This window comes from Chelmon rostratus, chromosome 3 (genome assembly GCF_017976325.1).
Source record: "Chelmon rostratus isolate fCheRos1 chromosome 3, fCheRos1.pri, whole genome shotgun sequence".
Taxonomy (NCBI): Eukaryota; Metazoa; Chordata; class Actinopteri; order Chaetodontiformes; family Chaetodontidae; genus Chelmon; species Chelmon rostratus.
The window spans coordinates 1,099,636-1,120,388 of record NC_055660.1 but is presented as its reverse complement, the minus strand read 5'-3'; the positions used below and the strand labels follow the sequence as shown (position 1 = coordinate 1,120,388).

Genomic DNA, 20,753 nt, shown 5'->3' with positions numbered 1-20,753 from the left:
CGAGTTGTTGTTGAGTGTAACACGAGTGGATATTTCAGATCTGCTCAGCCAAATATAGACTCATCATAAGTTACAGTTAGGCGTCCAGACACAGACAGTGCCCCCCCCCCCCCCCCCCCCCCCCCCGACATGAAATCTGTGCTTCCAGATTAGAAACAAACAGACAAACACACATGTCATTCTTACTTGGCTGTTTTCCTGAAGGCAGCTTCTTACAAACAACATAATGCGTGCAGGATCTTTAATTAAATGTGGGGGTGCACACGTGTTTTTCACGGGTTCTACATAAAAGCTTTTGATGCTGATGTCAGTTGTTTGCCTCCTGCGACCACAGCCCGCAACATTAAGAAGGCTGACATGACGGCTTTGAGTCAGTAGCTTCCAGAAATCCCCCCCCAGGACACTGACTCACTCTGCTGTTGTTTGTGGTCACTCAGCTGCACTGAGAACAATGTCGGACGGTTCACAGAGAGCAGCTCTATGTGTTGCATTTCTTTAAACCTTGAAGGGTAAGAAAAAAATGTCAAGTTCTCATGACACACAGGTGACAAACAGGCTCCGAACAAGTCAGGTTCTCCTCTATTATTGGCTCATAATAATCTCTGGGACTGATAAAAGGGGCTCTGATTTCAGGGAGCAGCTACAGTCCACCTGGGCACGAAGTGTTTGAGAGAAGAACAAAAACTAAGGTTTGCATTGAGCCACTGAGATTTTCTACAGACGTGATCAGATTTAAAGTGTGACGGAGTTTCAGACGCAGATGTTGATGTTTTGACTGACGTCTGCTCTTCTTCACAGCTTTCAGGCTGCAAAATGAAGCTTCTCCTCCTCACAATGTTTGTGGCGACCATCTGCTATGTGAGTATCCATCCACCCATCCATCCATCCACCCATCCATCCACCCATCCATCCATCCATCCATCCATCCACCCATCCATCCACCCATCCATCCACCCATCCATCCATCCACCCATCCATCCACCCATCCACCCATCCATCCATCCATCCATCCATCCACCCATCCATCCATCCACCCATCCATCCACCCATCCATCCATCCATCCATCCATCCATCTGTCTCACATATAAAGCCATGCATGTCACCTGTGCTCTCTTTGCTCACTACAGGTGAACGCAGGGAAGGTAAGAATCATTCATTATAATAATTTCTGCATAATTAGAGCGACAGTCTCACATCACCAGCAACAAACGCTCCTCCACCCCCCCCTCACACAGAAACATCTGTTGGCTGCTCTGAATGCTGGCCTGATGGCAGGTATGAACAGAGGAATGATGGCAGGTGTGAATGGAGGAATGGCAAATGGAGCCATCCCTGGGATGTTGGTTGGAGGCCTGAACGCACCCATGGTAGCTGGCGGGGGGGCAGGTGTTCTTGGGCAGCCTCAGTTCGCTCAGGTCAGTGCTTCAGGTCGTCATTTTGAGTGTCTTCATGCTTTCTCTTTTGAAGCTTTTTAACATACAGGTGAGCTTACATTCCTGCTGGCTGTGAATGGACAGAAACATGTGACCTGTCTTTTCTCTGACCTTTAACCACCACAAGATGGCGCTCTCCTGCTGTTGGTCCCATGCTTTATTGTTAGCAGATGGAAAATTCTTCACTTTGATCTGAACTTCAAATCTAATTTAAAGTTGGACAATACATCTCCGTCAGTCACATTGTGCCGTCTGTCGCTCCCTCTCAGTTTGTTCCTGGACTTCGTGCTTTTGCTGTTCCGGCTCCGGTTCCTAACCTGTACCCAGTCCCTGTGGTGAGTGCGGTCAGTGCTGCACACACACACTGATTCAGGCTTCAGTTGACCACATAAAAACTCTGACTTCTGCCTCGTTTGTTGGCAGCTTCCTCTCCTGGGACTCCCTCAGACGGCACCGATGAATCCTCCTCAGCAGCCTCTGCTGGTAATCCGCCGCCTCCATCGCTGCTCTCCAGTCACACACGACACCCTTTAATCACAGGTAACGTGCTGACGACTTCCTGTCTTGTTCAGGGGAACGTGGGTGGCGCCGTGCAGCAGCAGCAGCAGCTTCCTCCTCAGCTGGACCCTCTCAGGAGATTCAGGGTAGGAACCAAGCAAACTGCATGAAGATGTGCTGTATGTGAGCTCTGATGATGACTGTTGTTCTCTGACTGTCCAGCGTCAGACTGAGAAACAGGACGGCACCTTTAAGACCACCGTGGACACTCAGGTAAGTTTCATTTAGAAGCACAGGAGCAGGTTTAGGTGGATGAGACTGCAAACATCATCATCACCCTCTGCTCCATCTTCATCTCCTCAGATTCCCGCCCCGACTGAAGCGATGGCAACAGCTCCGTGTGGCAGAGAAGGCCGGCATGAATATGATTAAGAAGAAGCTTATAACATAACTTACATGATTTTGTCAGTCACCAGCGATCATTGAAGCTCTGTGTTATGTTTCATCCTGAGAGTCACTTTTGAATGAATCTCAATAGAAAACAATTGAATCAACTTAAAAGTTCACTGTCCATTAAAAATAAATCATACTTTGACTTCAAGTGTTGTGGAACCTTCTCATTTTACACTGAATCAGACAAACTGTCATCATCACTGCAGTTTATTGTGGATCTCTGCTGTCATCTAAAGGACAACGAGTAGAAGTACATAAAAAGTCACATAAAAAAGTCTCGTGAAGGTCAGACTAAAGGAGACGAGCAGGATGATTCAGATTCATGAGAGGATTGTGAGGATTTACAGCTGAGGTAGCTGAGGTTTCAGTTCCCGTACAGGAAAAGGCTTCTTCAAACATATGGAAGATATTTACAGAAACCAGTGAAGCTGAAGCAGCTTTCAGTTTTCAGGTGATGGTGCGAGATGGAGAATGATGGAGAGCCGTCACTAATGTCCCATCCTGCTGTGACGAGTCAAAGATCTGCTGTGAAAAAGATTCCAGCTTTAAAAACAAGAGACGAACGAAGCACAACTGTCATTTTAACCAAAACAGGAAGTTAGAACTGAGCACCAGAAACTAGTGTTGTGACGTTCACGAACGAACTGGTTCTTTTGAACGGCTGGTTAACATGAACGATGGGAACCGAGTCGCAGCTGGGAACCGTTCTTTTTTTTTTTTCCGGGTTACATGGGGAGGAGCGCTGCCCAGCTGCTTATTAAATATGCAAATATGCAAATAGCAAATAGCGTGAGTGCACCAGTAACAAAAAAAAACAACAACAAAGCACTGTCAAAGCAGAGTGATGTGGCGCCACCCTGTGGAATATTTATAATTAATCCAGATCAGACTTTAAAATCTAATCCAGACATGTCAAATAACGTTATCATCAATGTTTCAGAATAATTCAAACTCATATTGGTGGGATATCTAAATTCATTCCTCCCAGTGATTATTTCCAAGATGAAACGAGTTAAGGCCAGACTGCCTTCTTAAAACTGAATAAATATAAAAATGAGCCAAATGAGCCAGTTTTTTGAACGGCTCTATGAAAGGAACGGCTCACCAAGATCCTCCTCTCCTCAAAGAGCCATAAATCCCATCTCTACCAGAAACATCTGAACATCAAAAGTGCATCTGTTCATTAAAAACACCTGAAACAATCCTCATCAATCAGCTCAGGACAACAGCTGATTCAGCTCGAGGCTACGTGAGATTCACGCCTCCATTTCATCACTGTGTGACACGGGTCGCGGTCTGGTTCTGGTCCATCACTCACTGGGTTCTGGTCCAACATGTTCCTTTCCTGCAGCCACGCAGCAGTCTGACTGACGTCACACATCGGCCTTTTCAAAGATGGATGACCGACATGGTCTCAGTCGCTCAGGTGGAAAGACTCCGGCCCCCGAGAACTGATTCTCTCATCTGGATGTTGTTTATCTAGACGTGTCTATAGGAGACCAGGACGCGGGTCCACCTGGTCTTAATCCTTATTGAAGTCTGTTTTATGGCACTTAGTGCTCGATAGTTCCTTTGATTTCATGCTAACTTTTATTTTCATTTATTTTGATTAATTGCTAATTTATCAACTGGTCTTTCTGTTAAAGTTTAAACTAACATACTAGAAAAAAAGATGGCACCATCAGTGAGAACATGATGAACAGCTTGTGACAAACGTCTGATTACAAGCTCCGAGCTCCTGTTTTCCTTTTCTTTCCTCATGACTTTGCCAAAAATCCCGTCGGTCTTAACACCTGTAATTACCCCCTGAACGCCTCGCTTCAACACACACACATAAGCCTGAGCGTCACGCGCACGGGGGCCTGGGCGCTGAAAGTCATCGAGTTCTGGGCTGCAAAAGAGAAACAGTCAATGAAGCTGAAGTGTTTTAATCCTGATCTCAGATTCCCGACGCAGACCGGTCCGGGTGTTTAGAGACATGACTTGCACCTAATGACACGCTAACCTGCTCTGTGCTGTCAGTGTCTGAGTCTGACGCCATGAGGAACGTCTGTCACACTGACCGCATGCTGTCTGGACGGCTCACGTGGACAGGGTTTAAAAGGGATGTGGACCAGGTGAGGCAGGTACCCGGTCAGCGAAAGCAGAGCCAGAGAAACGGTAAAACCTCGTTGTAGCGCTCGGTGGCGGTTTTATTCCCGTGGTGGTGAAATGTTCAGAGCTTGAACTCATGGCGTCTTTTTAATCGTGTCTTTACAGACTGTCGGACATCATGAGGCTCCAGTCTGCACTCCTGCTCTTCTGTCTCTTCAGGACAAGCTTCGCTCTCCCGGTGAGTGAAGGATGAAGCAGACATTCCTCATATCTTCATCGTGGCGGCGCTGAAGTGTTAATGTTTTTTTGACAGGTGCAGATTGGAATTCTTGCGAGCAACAGCAACGAGGTAAATATACGACTTTTATTCCCGTAAAGTCAAAAGAATGATGTCACCAGACTGAATGCAAGCCTCCTGTGTGCTCAGATCCTGAGGCTGAACGGACTGACCCTGGCAGCTCTGGGACAAACACAGGTACCGGTTCATCGTTTCTCTTCAAAGAGCTGAAGGAAACGACTCGTTACTGACGCGCCTCCTCTCCTCTCCAGGCGTCCTCCGTATTACCGCAGTACGTGCTGCAGCAGCAGCAGCCGGAGGTGCTGCTCACTCCACAGGTGGTGAACCTGAACCCTCAGATGGCCGGTCCCTTCGGCCCCCAGGGGCCCCAGCTGTTTCTGCCCGCCCAGGGCAACCAGCTCACGCCTCTGCTCGTCCCCAATGGCCAGCAAGACCAGCTCGGACCTCCGCAGGACCCCAACGCTCCGAATGTCCCCCAGACGGCCCAAAACCCTGTCCAGGTAGGACGAACCAGACCGCTTTGTGCTGTCGCTGTATCTGCGATGCTCCTCACAGTCATATGGAGATATGAATAACTGTCTTTGCTGTGCTTCAGATGTTTCCACATTTCCAGTATGGCTCTTATGGATTTCCTCAGTTTCCCAGACAGCAGGTATGAAGTCACGCATGCTGACCTGAGCGCTCACACCCGCCTTTGGACGCTCACTGCAGATTTTAAATCGCTTCTGTCGTCCACAGGGCTTCCCGTACTTTGTGCCCTCTTACGGTTATCCTCAGCAGAGGAACACTGCGGCGCTGCAGCCCAACAACGGCCAGCAAACCCTGGAGAGGAGCACGCAGAGACCACAGCTCCCCCTGCAGGTGAGTAAAGGAAACACGCTGGCTTCATGTTTACTGAAGAACGTAAGAAAAGCTGAAACTTCCCTTTGCCACTTTGAACTGAGGTTAAGGGCTGAAACCCCAGACTGAGATGACTAAAGAAGGGCTTACTGATAATAACACAGCGGCAGGCACTGAGTCATGTGTGGTGACAGGTGTGATGGAACTGTCTGTCGAACTCACCACAAAGTGTTCGTCTGGCTTCGTGGCTGAACTCACGTCGCTGAAGTGTGAAGCGACTGGAAAACATGGTCAGGAATTCATTTTGACTCATCGTCTCGCTGAGTTCTTGTCATTTTGCTGCTGTTGTTTATCGTGATTCTTGTTCCTAACCGATTTATCCTCAAAGTTAAATTCTAAAATAAAATATGTGCGTGAATCCTTAATCCGTCTTTAGTAAATCCTTTTTCTAATCTAATTTTCCTCCGTGTAGCAGGCGTCCCAGCCCAAGCTGCAAACAGAGAAGGTGAGTTTCTGACATCAGCTCTTAATTTGTCTGATTTCTCAGGTAAAACGAAGGTGTGAGGTCTAACTGCTGTGTTTCTGAATCTTTCTGTCTGAAGCAGACGTGGCCGGTGGGGACGCAGAAAGAGTCGACCACAGTCCCTCCTGATCCTCGCGGGGACACATCTGGTCCAGGTGTTGACGAGGTGTGACACTCTGACACTGCGTCCATGTCGGCGTCCTTTCACTGTGCAGGATTCGGTTATTTTAACAGCAGTTTTCTGTTTCTGCAGGCTCAATCCAACTTCCCCTTCCTGTTTGAGCCTTAGAGCTCGGTTTGGGGAGACGTTCGGCCACAGTCGCTCATTCTCCTGCTCGACTGGGTGAATCTTTTGAACGCAACTTCTTTGTACTCCATTCTTTTTACTTTACATGAAACGCTCCTCGCTTTCATAACATGTCGAATAAAAACTTTGCCAAAGTCACTTCTGAGAGTTTTATTGTGATTTGCAAGAAGCTTTTACAGGAAATGCAGAATTAGACGGGAGATTTCTCAGAATGTTGATGCAACTTTAAGGTCCTGGTTTCCTGACGAGAGCGAGAGAAAAAAACATTGTGAGCAGCGAACTGATGATCAGGAAATTAAACTCAATCAGCATCACATAACTCCACAGCCCTCACCTTTTAGAGCCGTCCGTCATCGTCCTCTGGATTATTTTCCCCTCAAAACACCTTGAAAATAACAAAGTTGTTCAAATGAATCACACAAGACCACAGAAATGTCAGTGAATGTGCAAACAAAGACTTTTTATTAGGCCGATTCCAGATAACATGCATAATAACCAAGTTCAATATAGTAAAGTCAACAGTAGGTCTCATTTACTGGTGAGAGAGAAGCAAGAATTTCACATTTTAATGACAAATATTCTATAGAAAATCAATTCAGACTAACATATGATGTCATGTGCTTTCAAGCTGCCTGTACTTACATATTTCATGACTCCATACTCAATGGACACGTTGTTCTGCACACGGAAGAAGAGGAAATAGGATTATTACTGAGGAGAGGCAGCAAACACAGACATGTTCAGTGTGTGCAGAGCGAGGAGGTCACCGGCTGAGCTGCTCCGTAGATCAGCTTCACATATCGCTGAAAAACAAAAATCACGACGCAGCTCTCTTTAAAATAAAGTCTCACATCAAAGCAGGTGAAAATAATCCCGGAGGAAGTAAAGTTGTGTTTTTATACAATGTTGGACTGAAATGAACAGCCGGCATACCCTGTCCCCCTTGGACTCGAAGTACGAGTGAAGATCAAACCTGCTGTGCTGCTGTAATAATGACTCCCCGTGATGATGACGACGTTCTTCCTCGGTGCTGTGGGCAGAGGGTCAGTCATCAGTGTCGTTAACAGTGGAAATATTCTTCTTCTTTAATTTGATTCTTTAAATGTGAGTTAAATTATTTTTTTACCACCTGATGATGATGATGATGATGGTGTCGTCCTTCACCAGGCTGTGGATTGATTGTCAGTGATTAGTGTTCATTGATCTTTGACTGTAATTAAATTTCATGCTGATTGTTCAGTCGCCTGCCTTTGGAAACACAACATTTCACAACACAAAGTGAAGATTTCATCAATAAGATTCAAATCAAGAAAGTAAATCCTGTGTTCAGCTCCTGCAGGGCTCAGCTGAGCTCCTCTGTGGATGAACGATGGTCATACTGTGTGAAGCCGCAGCTCTGCATGTCAAACATGAAACAGTTTATTGGACATAACATTTTTCACTCATGATCTCACCTGAAATGACGCATTTTCAATCTGAAAAATATGAATAAACACATGAAAATCTGTTTTTGCCGGCTGTTAAAGGTGTATTGATGTCATAGAGAGACGATAGTGGACGTACCTGGAAAACAGGGTGCGCCTAAAACAAGAAAGAAATGATTGTATGTCATTTATTTTCATCATAAAGCAGAACAAAACCGCTTCAGCTGTGACGTCTGAGTCATTTTAAAGCCACTTTTGAAAGGAGACATCAAATAGTGCTTCACAATCAAAGACAACAGCAACAGATAGAAGATCTAGACAGATCATAGAGGTAAAAAAAGTACAGGTAATATAAAAAGAATAAAATGAACAAAATAAAAGTGAGGTTGAGGTCTATTGGGTAGCTTTTCTACCTGCCCTGCGGCTTCATGTCACCTGGTTTCAGAGGAAAGTGACTCACCTGCTCAGTGTGATGAGTTCAAATGTGTTCTCCTGATGTACAGTCAGAACGTTTTATTCAGGATGCATCAGAAATAGTTGTTAAATGACAACATGAAATAATAAAAGAAATAAAAGCCCTTACATTCACATATTATTTATTATATATATATCTTATATACCTGTAGACACATTTTATTGCCTTTATGGTTCCTTAAACATCACATCAGGCTTCATGTGCTAACATATAGATTTCAGCTAGACGGAGTGAGCTCAAAGCTGTGCTAACTAAGCTAAAGCTAATTATCTCTCTGTGTCGGGCTAAACGAAGACAATCTGCATTCAAATCCTGGCGTCACGTCATCGTCATTATCAAGCAACAGTGAGCAGGAAAACAGGCAGCCGAGCAGCTCGCCGAAGGTAAAAACACGCCTTTAACACCGTCCTCCAGTCATGAAGACATAAAATACATGATGATGAATGCTATACTGCACGTCTGTAACGCTGCACGCTGCACGTTCACACCTCATAGCTTGTTTGTTAACACATGCAAAATGTGGAAAGGACATTTGTTGATTCAGACGTGGTCACGTGGCGTCACCACAGACTGACGAACAACAGGTCTAACTACAGTTAGTCCAGAACGCTGCAGCCAGAGTCCTGACAAAAACAAAGAAAATCAATCATATCACCCCCCTCCTTAAAACACTACACTGGCTCCCTGTTTCCTTCAGAATAGATTTTAAAGTTCTTTTATTCGTCTACGAAGCTTTAAATAACCTCGCTCCTCCGTACATAAGAGACTCTGTCATTTTATGTCCCAGCCAGAACACTGAGGTCCTCTACTGCTTTTATTTTGAAAGTTCCTCATATGCTCCAGGTGAGTACAAGTGAAGCTGCCTTCTGATTTTGCGGCCCTAAACTGTGGAGCACATTACCTTTTGACATCAGAATGGCGAGCTCTCTCTGTATTTTTAAAAGGAAATTGAAGACCTCTTTTTAATCTGGCTTTTAATTTGGAATAATGTTATAACCCAGGCTGACAAAACACTGCTGCTTTAAACTATTTTAATTTCAAACACTGTTGTTTTTGCCCTAGTCTATTTCCATTTTTTATTTATTTATTTATTTATTTATTTATTTATTTATTTAATTATTTTTATTCTTGTATTGTTTTATTACCATTTCATCATTTTGCTTTTTGCCATTTTATTGTTTTATTGCCATTTTATTGTTTTGTTTCTTTCTTGATGCCTTTTAATTCTGTTTTGATGGATGATTGCATGAAAGGTGCTATATAAATAAAAGTTGAGTTGAGTTGAGTTGAGTTGAGTTGAGGTCGTCTGTCCGCCGGTCACCGTGACAACCCTCTGGATGTGGCTCGCCATGAAACAGTTGCAAAACATTTTCATGCTCTTTTTTGTGGACTGTCTCAACAAACTCTCGGAAAGAAAGTGAATTAAACTATTCCTGAATCAGAAATAAAAAGGTGGCGGTAGATACCTGTCTGCAGCCTTTCACGGGTTCTGCTGGTTTTCCCTGTCCTGGTCTTTGAATGGGCCAAAAAAAAAGTTTCAGCCCCAGAGAAGAAAAGACATCATCTCCATGCACAAAGTCATCACAGTCACTATTACCTGAAATAAAACGACAGATTTCTCAGGTTTGAACATTGCTGGAAACATTTGTTCTAATGTTTGTGCACAACTCAACAAAATCTCTGGTGTAACACAGGTCCAGTCGTTTCAGACGTTTTAATGTAATAATGGTGCATTTTGTCCGTTTGACTCATGGCTTGAGGCGACGTACCTTTGCTGCGTCTCCAGTTTGTGTCACAGACTGCTTGTTGTCACCACGCTGAAGGTTAGAAAACATTAGAAACAAACAGTTTAAAACAGAAAAGTAATTTAAGCCCACCCAAAACAATACACATATTATCAAAAGTCAAACTTACATGAAGCTGCTGACAGCAGCAGAGCTACGCATGGCTGCACGGCTGCACGGCTGCCCGGCTGCACGGCTGCACGGCTGCACAGCTGCACGGCTGCACGGCTGCCCGGCTGCATGGCTGGACGGCTGCTGAAGAACATCAGGAATCATTGGAGCAGAACATGAAGCTCAGCGGGTCACTGACGGTTGATCCTCCACTGTGAGACTCACCTGTGCCGTGCAGGTGTGTGTACGGTCCATACGTGTGGATTCTTATATGAACATTGAGACACACCACACGTTTCTAAAACAACATCTTCATCACACCTAATTACAGATTGTTCAGTAACGTCTTGACTTTGATCCCTGTTCTTAGCAAATGAACATGATGATAACACTGATAACTGATGATTAATGATTAATAACTAATAAAACTGGAACACCATGTCAGATGGGTGAGTTGTACATGGTTTTGGGCAGTCCAGGTAACAACAGAAAGTAATTTCCTAAAATAAGAGGATCCATAAAGAAATGCACTCTTCACTGGGTGTTGGCCGATAAGTCACATGTAATAATTTGTAATCTTTAAACCAGGTATTCCCAGACAGGTGGAGAATACAGAGACTGGACATCCATAACATAAAATGTTTTCTGACTATACTAAAACTGATATTTACACTTGAATTTTACTCAAATCCAGTGGACCGTCGTACGTTAATTCTGATGGGAGATAATCATGAATGCTTCATCTCATACGGTCCAGGTGTGGTTTCAAAACTGTGGAGGTGGACGGAGGATTTCTCAGTGATTTGCCAACAGTGCTGTGTGCTGATGAAATGACCTCCGCTCCTGTAACTGTATATAAGAAAAGCTGAACAGAGCGACACTACAACCACCTCCTCCACCTGCTGCCAGACCGTCTGCTGAAGCTCTGAAGGCTTGAAGGTAAAGATCTGAATCCTCTGTCTGTATCTGCAGCGTGAGCTTGATGGGATGGTGATTGGACTGAGATCATGCTGACATCTGATGCTGAAGGACGCCTCCCGAGCCTCGCTCTGGCTCGTCCTGTAAGTCAGCATCAACAGGAGTGCAGCAGCAGCTGGAACGACTCCACTTCCTCCACCTCCTTCTCAACCTCTTCTGGTCACTGTGTTGGTTTGGCATGAAGACTCCGTCCTCAGTATCTGCTGAGTAAACTTCATGGATGAGAAATATGAATGAAGCTGTGCAGAGAAACGATTGGACAGGAAGACAGTTTCAGCGGGTCTGTGCCCTCCTGACGACTGTGGTCAGACCGAACCAGAACTTTGAGATATTCCAAACGTTATTTCATTTGTTTGGCAACTTTATTGGCATTTTGTGGCAGAAGAACAGGACCAGAACCCCTGCACTTCCAAAGAAGTTTGGCCTCTGCGTGAAACATGATTAAAAGAGCAGCAGCAGTCGTGGATGGACAGTTTGAAGCTGAAGTTTACGCACCAAAACTTCTTGGTTAGTTTGAGGAAATGGTTCGGCTAACCCTAACCCGGTCTAAATGAGGAGGAGGAGGAGAGTCAGTCCATCAGCGTCAACAAAATGAGCCAATTAAGGAAACGAAGCAGCATTCAGATGCACTTTCCTCTCGTGGCAGACAGTAAGGCTAAACGCAGTATTTGTCAAAAAATATTTCTTTTAAGTCAGACTCCACAAATAATTTGCACAGACACCTGAAAACTGAACATCCAGCAGTGACAGAGGTGACAAGAGAGCCAGACGACTCAGATAATAGTGACAGTGAAGTCTCTGAAGATGTCACCAGTCTATTGAACAGTTTGTTTGTGTGTTTTGTTGTTCTGGATTATTAACATTAATTTTTATTAATGTTCTTGTGTGGAAATCTTTGCACTAAAAGCTGTTTTGCACAGAAATTCACTGTATCCTGCTTTGTTTTTTAATGTTTATACGTGTTCAAGTCCTGGTTTACACACATACACAGATATGTATGTGGAATTCCATGTGGAATATTTATAATTAATCCAGATCAGACTTTAAAATCTAATCCAAACATGTCAAATAAGGTTAGAATCAATATTTCAAAATAATTCAAACTCATATTGGTGGGATATCTGAATTAATTCCTCCCAGTGGTTATTTCCAAGATAAAACGAGTTCAGGCCAGACTGCCTTCTTAAAACTTAATAAATATAAAAAAGAGCCAAATGAGACAGTTTTTTTAACAGCTCTTTGAAAGGAACGGCTCACCAACAGCCATAAATCCCATCTCGAGCACACTTCCTCACTCTCGCCCCGCCCCCTCCTCCTCATCCAACCACACGCACGCATCCGTACCAGAGGCGTTCACTGACGGTAGGAAACTGGAACACTAAACAGCGATAACATTGCGGGGTCGTTACAACATCTATGGTTTAAAGGAGTTCTTTGACAGAAAATTGAAAACTTAAATCCTGCTCCCAAACCATCATCACCTCAGTGGTATTGTTTCATACGGTTGACATCTTTTGGAGTTGTTTCTGAAAGAGGTTTCGTTCCTCTTGGAATAAATGTTTAATTGAGGAAAAACACATTTTTGTTATTATTTTCAGCCATATATTACTTTTTAATATAAAAATTGAAACATTAATGGATAAGTAATGGTTAATTTTCCCGATGATAGATTCAGAAAATTTTGCTCATGTGCCACAACTAGAACACCCCCACATTTTAAATGGCTGTGACGCCCCTGTGAGGAAGAGTATAACTGGATGCACATGCGCATATGATTAGCAGTGACAACACAAAGCTGCTGGAGTGCAACAGGAACTTCTTTCAAGTGGTGAGAAATGACCTGAACCCAGGCCACAAGTGATGGAATAAAACCCAAATGTGACTCAAACACTCAGCATCTCCAGATGTCAGAGCACAGCCTCCAGATGTACGGACATACTGAATATATAAGCATGATTAATTCAGTTCAGTCTTATTTATGTCGTCTCAGGACACTTTCCACTTAGAGCAGGTACAGACCAAACTTTATCTGCAGAGACACAACAATTCCCTCATGAGCAAGCACTTGTATGCAATAAATTATTATTAATAATAAATTAAGTGTATACTTAATATCATTTACTGAAGATACTTGATTGGTATTATTACTAACCACTAATTATTTGAACATTTTTATATGTACCTCTGGCATTTTTCTTCTTCGTTTTGCTTTCCTGGCAGCTTTCTACTTCTTCCAAATGATAAGTCAGTCTCACAGGTGTGTTTATATCAGGCAGGTGGAGTAAAGCTGCCAAACAAACACTGAAATGAATGTGTGACAGGAACAGAAATGAGCTGGGACTGCAAAACAGTGTGGTATGACTTGTTAAATAAATTGTGCCTGTTCCCTCCAGGTGTGTCTCCAGGGGCTGATAATTACCTGGCCAACATATTTCCTCACCTCAAACTGTGGAGGAGGGAGATTTCCCAATCATTGTAATTTGCCAACAGTGCTGTGTGCTGATGAAATGACCTCCGCTCCTGTAACTGTATATAAGAAAAGCTGAACAGAGCGACACTACAACCACCTCCTCCACCTGCTGCCAGACCGTCTGCTGAAGCTCTGAAGGCTTGAAGGTAAAGATCTGAATCCTCTGTCTGTATCTGCAGCGTGAGCTTGATGGGATGGTGATTTGACTGAGATCATGGAAGAGCTGCTGGTCTGAGCGAGTCTTTATCTTTTCCACAGGTGTGATCACTGCAACCATGCTGAAGGTAGCACTTGTGCTCGGATGCCTCCTGAGCCTCGCTCTGGCTCATCCTGTAAGTGTCATATTCTCAGACTCAGTGCATCTGATGGCATCTTTATTCTGTCTGTAATGAAGTGTGACGGGTGGGTTTTCTGCAGACGGAGACTGAACACCAGCGGTTCGCTCGCTCAGACTCTGGCTCCATCTCTGACTCTGATGAGGTGAGTTTTCTCTGTCTGTCAGTTATTGTGAGATCCATAAGACGCTCCTCGGCTTCATGTCTGACGATGAATGTTTCTGATTGTCTTGAAGGCTACCCCCGCCATGACTTTGCAGACCCGAGCCCAGTTGATCCAGGTCCTTCTGACCATGTTACAGACACAACTAACTACGACTGCAGCTACGACTACGACTGCAGCCACAACAACGACTGCAGCTACGACTACGACTGCGGCGACAACTACAACTGCAGCTACTACAACTACAGTTGCCACCACCCCCGCCCCAGCTACTACTACTACTGCGACAGGTTAAAAAGTGAGATTTAAGCGGGGTCAGCAGGTGAATTTAAAACCGTATTTAATGACATGAGTGAATTTTTTCGTTGGTGTACGTTTGTCAGGAGAATTGTTTCTTTCTTTTTATAAATTTCAGTGCTGTTGTCTGTTTTTTATTCTTCTGCTTCAGTGAAACGTGTGAATCAGAAACTCTGTGTTCTCTGTTAAATCTGTTCGATAAATGCAAAACATGGACCCAATAAGTTTGTTTTTCTTCAAATCCAAACGTGTGAGAAACATGAAGCTGTGTAGAAACCACAGAGATGAACGGATCGACTGTTTCTGTCGAGTCTCAATGAATGACTCAAAGTACAGCAGACCTTCTTCAGATGTCAGCTGGGTCTGCGGGGCTCCAGCCTGGGCCCAGGTCCTTGTGGGCCCTGAGCAGAACCTCATGCACGTAAAGTGTACTGATATATGGAAACTGCACTTGTTTGGCACTGCAGGATTCATAAACATAAACCGAGCTATGAACAGAAATAGCAACAACAATTAAAGCCAGGCAGCTGCTGAGAGGATCATCCACACTGTGACTCTGTCAGGTGAGACCAGAAACTGGTGCAGAGACCTGGACCTGAGGGACTCATCAGAGATAGAGCTTTAACACAAGCTGGATACTCTGCAGCTCCAGCAGGGAGCAGCTATAAGAAGACTGGCTAACCTCAGGATTCAGCGCTGACGACTCACTAACAGAAAAAATAACTGTTTGTGCTGAAGATCCTCTTTACGAACCAGTGATGATGCTGAAATGTCAAAACACAAACAACTATTTAATGACCAAACTGAGCTAATTTAATCTGTCTCATGTGAGCCAACGTCAAAACCAACCACATTTGAGTGTTACTCCACTGTGTGTGTGTGTGTGTGTGTGTGTGTGTGTGTGCACCTGCTCAGGGGCGTAGCTACAGACTGTCTAATCCCGTTTTTATTAATCTCTGGAAAAGAAAGTGATCTAATTACAGGTAAACAACAAAAAATAATGCTGTTTTTCTCATTAAGCAAAAGACGTCACCATAAATGCAGATTCTCACTGAGGAAAATGTTGTGACACCGTACTAGTGTGTGACGTTCACGAACGAACTGGTTCTTTTGAAGGGCTCGTTAACATGAACGATGGGAACCGAGTTGCAGCTGGGACCCGTTCTTTTTTTTTCTGAGTTACATGGGGAGGAGCGCTGCCCAGCTGCGCGCTGCTTATTAGATATGCAAATAGCATCATGGCACCTTGTGCACGCTGCCTTCACGTGAGTGCGCCAGTAACAAAAAAAAGCAAAGCACTGTCAAAGCAGAGTGATGTGGCGCCACCCTGTGGAATATTTACAATTAATCCAGATCAGACTTTAAAATCTAATCCACACATGTCAAATGACGTTATAATCAATATTTCAGAATAATTTAAACTCATATTGGTGGGATATCTAAATTCATTCCTCCCAGTGGTTATTTCCAAGATAAAACGAGTTAAGGCCAGACTGCCACGGCTCTTTGAAAGGAACGGCTCACCAAGATCCGGCTCCCCTCAAAGAGCCATGAATCCCATCTCTACACCGTACCCCCTAATACCTAGTGTTACCCCCCCTTTGGCAGAAATAATGGTGATGCTATGATGGTGAGCTGGCCAGGTCCTGTTGCAGCAAAGCGTCCCCAAACCACGACACTTCCACCTCCAGGCTTCACAGCTGGTGCGAAGGTCTTTTCCTGGAACGCAGCAAACACATCCTCTGTTCTGGTGTCCAAATAATTCAGCTTTACTCTCATCTGTCCAAAGAACATAATTCCAGAAGTCCTGTTCTTTGTCTCTCTGTCAAACTTCAGTCTGGCCTTAATGTTTCTCTGAGAGCGAAGGCTTCCTCCTCGCACACCTCCCGTCAAACTCGTGCAGTCTCTTTCTGATTGTAGAGGCATGCACTTTCACATCGACCTGTGCCTGCTGGAGGTCCTGTGAGGAGATTTTAGGGTTTTTGGAGACTTCTTGAAGCATCTTGTGGTCTGCTCTCGGGGTGAACTTGCTTGAACGGCCGGACCTGGCCATGTTGGCAGTTGTTTTGAATGTCCTCCACTTGTACACTATTTTCCGGACAGTGGAATGGCTGATTTTCAAGATCTGTTGAGATCTGTCCAAAGAACATTATTCCAGAAGTCCTGTTCTCTCTCTATGTTCTCTCTGTCAAACTTCAGTCCGGCTGTTGAGATCTTTTTCAGTCCCTTACCAGACTCATACGCTGCAGCAGTCTTCTCTCTGAAGGCCTCAGACTGGTGTTTTAATCTCACGTCAACAGTCCGGAGTACACCAACCTGAATGACTGAGGGTTTAAATGGGGCAAGTCTCCTTCAAAATGCTGAGTGACAATGTTGTAATCGTGCACCTGATGTGATTACACCTGTGTGTGATGTCACCCAATTTAAGTAGGGGAAAATGTGGGGGTGAAAAAATATCGTCTTCAGTTTTACTTGTTTAGTTATATTACTTGAATCTCTGTATATTCAAATTATATATTAAATATCCATTTGTTTAAATTTGTCAAAAAACATGTCTTCATGGGATGTCCTAATCTTTTCACATGACTATATATATATATATATATATATACAGTATATGCAGTATATACATCTTCAATGTGCACATCCACCTCTGTCACGGTGTCTTTAACTTTATTTGTAAAACTGAGGCAGCTCATCGATGAAGTCTCATCGTGATCCACTGATCAATGACGCTCTGATGAAAATGGTCTTGTTACGCTGGCAAAGGTCTAGATGATCCAGTCCAGCAGGAAGAATCAGTCCATTTCAAAAGAGACAAAAACCATGTTTGTAGTCCAGATGTTCAGGATAGTTCAGGCTAACCCTGCAGAGGTTAATGTAATGTTAGCACATTAAGCTAAATGGTTTCATAATAAGCTCTGCTGTGGCATGTTACTGATTAATACTAATTATTTCTGGGTTAATGTCAAGTTGTCAAACAGCATATTTAATGTTTATTAATGACAACAGTCATAAACATGCATGAAGGCCCATTCTGTTGGGGTGAAGGTTACCACAGGCCTCTGTGGTCCATATCCCTTTACAGTTCAGTGTTTCAGCTGCAGGAAGCATTTGTGGTTTTCAGCTGTGAAGCTGCTGGTCCTCGTTCTCTCTGAAGTTCACCCCTCCTTCATTTCCACCATTTCAACTGTGGCCTCCCATGTCAGACGGTTATACCTTCTAGATTTTCACATTACGTACGAGGCCGCGTGTTTTCACGGCGCCTCCAGGCAAAAAGCAGGCAATGTGGATTCACAGAGTCAAACACCGAGATTAAAGAGGTCGGAGTTCATGCAAGTGGAAGCTATCAACCTGACCGAGCCTGGACAGATGGCAGACAGAGGAACTCAACATCTGATCTTTAGGTTGACTTATTTCATGCTGACCCTTTTTCTGGAGTACCTGGAATTAAACAAGCAACGCATTAAAAACATTTGAAGAGGTGATCTTCTCTTTGGCTCTTCTTTCTGTTGTACGGTGGCCCTGAGAGCTCAACACATCCAAAAAACACATTCAGATCGAGCAAACACAAGCAAATCAGGTCAACATTTACGTCAGTTTAAGAAAACAGGCTGCGAGCCCAGAAAACCGCGTCTGTGTATTTGGTTGTGTTTTGCAGCACATTTGTGTGTCATGTGCAGCGTGTTAATGAGATGCTGCCTGTGTTTAGTGTGTGCATGTGCGTGTCCTTTTTAACACCACACTGCTTCATTCTAGAAAAGTCGCTCTTATTCTCTCTTTTCTGTGCATTTATTTATTCTTATTTCTAATCATCTTTTTATTGTGTAACGCAGAGTTTTCACACGACATAGCTTGCATTGCACAACAGAGGAATCAGATCAACAGAATAACTGCATATGATTTCCCAACGAGGCTGCCTCACAGCGTCTAGACGTGGTTACCCTTTGAAATAGAAAACCACAGAAACCACATTAACACAATGTCATGGCAGCTTTTCTGTGAACATTTTCAGCACTAAAAGTGGTTTAACGTGCTGGAAAACAACATGATCACCTTTTGCAGATTTACGTTTGGTCCCACAACGAGTTGAATTTGAGTGAAGGATGACAGGAAGTCACAAACCTGCTGGAGAACAACAGGTGGTGAGAGCTGATCTGAGCTGATCTGATCCCAGCTGCTTCATCGTCCATGACGGGAGTATTTTTCACGCTCAGTTTCAAACTACACAAGGATCAGTTGAGGCACAAAGTAAAGCTGTCATTATCTTTTTCCGCTGTAGCGTGTAAAGATGGATGTTTTCTTCCAGAGGCGTGAACAAACAGCTCGAAGCCGTGTGCATGAATCACGTCCTGCGAGCATCACTTCAGCGTTTCCCAGCAGCTGTGGGATCAGTTATCAGTCTCACATGGACGGTGGACAAAACACATGAATTCACATCACATCACATCACATCTCATCTGGACATCATGAGACATTTGTAAATTATTAACGATTTCAGTGATTGATGATGTCATACTGAAACTTTCAATGACGTAGGCACAAAAAAAGAGAGTTTGGATCCAATCACTTTAGCGCAGCCTCTATTGTTGTATTATTCATGACATTATTCTGCTGGATTTGCACATAAAAGCAGTGAAACAATGTTTTTACAACCTTGAACTGAATATTCTGACTGACCATCACTGATTCTTCTTCATGTTGGGTTCCCGGCACGTTTATACTTTATTAAACTGTGAAATATAAATCAGAATCTGGAACTGCAGGTGACAAATCCAACTGATAGTAATGCGCTATGTTTGATATCAATTATTGGATATATTGCACCGATCACACTGCCCAGGTGTGTGTCTGATAATTACCTGACCAACATATTTCCTCACCTCAAACTGTGGAGGAGGGAGATTTCCCAATCATTGCAATTTGCCAACAGTGCTGTGTGCTGATGAAATGACCTCCGCTCCTGTAACTGTATATAAGAAAAGCTGAACAGAGCGACACTACAACCACCTCCTCCACCTGCTGCCAGACCGTCTGCTGAAGCTCTGAAGGCTTGAAGGTAAAGATCTGAATCCTCTGTCTGTATCTGCAGCGTGAGCTTGATGGGATGGTGATTGGACTGAGATCATGGAAGAGCTGCTGGTCTGAGCGAGTCTTTATCTTTTCCACAGGTGTGATCACTGCAACCATGCTGAAGGTAGCACTTGTGCTCGGATGCCTCCTGAGCCTCGCTCTGGCTCATCCTGTAAGTGTCATATTCTCAGACTCAGTGCATCTGATGGCATCTTTATTCTGTCAGTGTAATGAAGTGTGACGGGTGGGTTTTCTGCAGACGGAGACTGAACACCAGCGGTTCGCTCGCTCAGACTCCAACTCTGGCTCCGATGAGGTGAGTTTTCTCCTAGAATTAAACATTCGACACACCTGAATGTCAGTTTCTGTAAAATTCCTTATCAAAAGGAGATTCATCTGCCTCATATGTGACAATGAGTGTTTCTGATTGTCTTGAAGGTGACCACCACCACTGCGACTACAACTACAGCTGCAGGTGCAACAACAACTACAGCTGCAGCAACATTGCAGATTCAACAGATTCTCCAGCTCCTTCTGACCCTCTTACAGCGTTAATAAACGACCACTGCAGCGCTGCTACAGTTTGTCAGTTTGTCAAGAAGCTGCTTCTCTCTCTTTTCTCTTTTCAAACGTCAGATGTCTGACTGTCCAAACCTTCTCTCTGCTAAATAAACTGCATGAATGCAAAACATGGACCAAATGTGTTTTTCTTAAAATCCATATTTATGATCAGATTAAAGCAGCTGTACAGAAAGGTGTGTAGATTAGATTAGATTAGAGCCACCAGGGGTTTTATAAAAGGGGACAAGCTGTCCTGATGACTGGTCTGTCTCCTGACAGATGTGGTGGCACTGGACAAACCAAAAGATGCGTCTCATCGTGAGATAATGAGGTTTGAAACCTTTTCGTATGTTAATTCTGCTCATTTAAACGCTGCTGTTTGTTTCGCCTCACTTTTATGTTGCCATGAATGTAACTGGTGGTACATTAAAAATAAGAAAACGCATACATACATGCATGTTTTTATGGTGCTTTCAATTCAGATAAAAAGCAAGTCATGCAGATTAATGCAACAGTCGGCGATATTTGATTCTTCAGGGAAATGATGGCGTCAGACACAGTCAGAGACTTATGAGGTCAATACCAAATCATTGCATTCATAGTCCATAGAATTATTATTTTAAATATAATGCTAA

At 43.8% G+C, this 20,753-nt stretch overlaps 3 protein-coding genes and 1 long non-coding RNA gene across 4 annotated transcripts; all 4 read left to right on the top strand.

The window, feature by feature from the left end:
- The first annotated feature begins 655 nt into the window (after nt 1–655).
- scpp9 (secretory calcium-binding phosphoprotein 9) lies at nt 656–2,519 on the top strand. The gene is made up of 9 exons (XM_041934261.1): nt 656–689; nt 799–858; nt 1,129–1,143; nt 1,237–1,416; nt 1,704–1,769; nt 1,858–1,917; nt 2,007–2,078; nt 2,155–2,205; nt 2,296–2,519. Exons 2-9 carry the CDS (start codon nt 814–816, stop codon nt 2,362–2,364), a joined length of 558 nt encoding a protein of 185 aa, XP_041790195.1. The 5' UTR covers nt 656–689; nt 799–813; the 3' UTR covers nt 2,365–2,519.
- Nucleotides 2,520–4,521: 2,002 nt separating this feature from the next.
- Nucleotides 4,522–6,585, top strand: odam (odontogenic, ameloblast associated). Its single transcript, XM_041934146.1, has 10 exons — nt 4,522–4,545; nt 4,645–4,717; nt 4,793–4,828; nt 4,907–4,954; nt 5,029–5,277; nt 5,373–5,429; nt 5,516–5,638; nt 6,090–6,122; nt 6,223–6,306; nt 6,394–6,585. Exons 2-10 carry the CDS (start codon nt 4,658–4,660, stop codon nt 6,427–6,429), a joined length of 726 nt encoding a protein of 241 aa, XP_041790080.1. The 5' UTR covers nt 4,522–4,545; nt 4,645–4,657; the 3' UTR covers nt 6,430–6,585.
- A 7,113-nt stretch (nt 6,586–13,698) lies between these two features.
- LOC121604782 (spore coat protein SP96-like) lies at nt 13,699–14,719 on the top strand. The gene is made up of 4 exons (XM_041934385.1): nt 13,699–13,835; nt 13,948–14,021; nt 14,107–14,169; nt 14,261–14,719. Exons 2-4 carry the CDS (start codon nt 13,965–13,967, stop codon nt 14,480–14,482), a joined length of 342 nt encoding a protein of 113 aa, XP_041790319.1. The 5' UTR covers nt 13,699–13,835; nt 13,948–13,964; the 3' UTR covers nt 14,483–14,719.
- A 4,740-nt stretch (nt 14,720–19,459) lies between these two features.
- LOC121604700 lies at nt 19,460–20,252 on the top strand. Its single transcript, XR_006006762.1, has 4 exons — nt 19,460–19,543; nt 19,656–19,729; nt 19,817–19,873; nt 19,996–20,252. It is a non-coding gene; the product is annotated as an uncharacterized LOC121604700 (long non-coding RNA).
- The last annotated feature ends 501 nt before the right edge of the window (nt 20,253–20,753 follow it).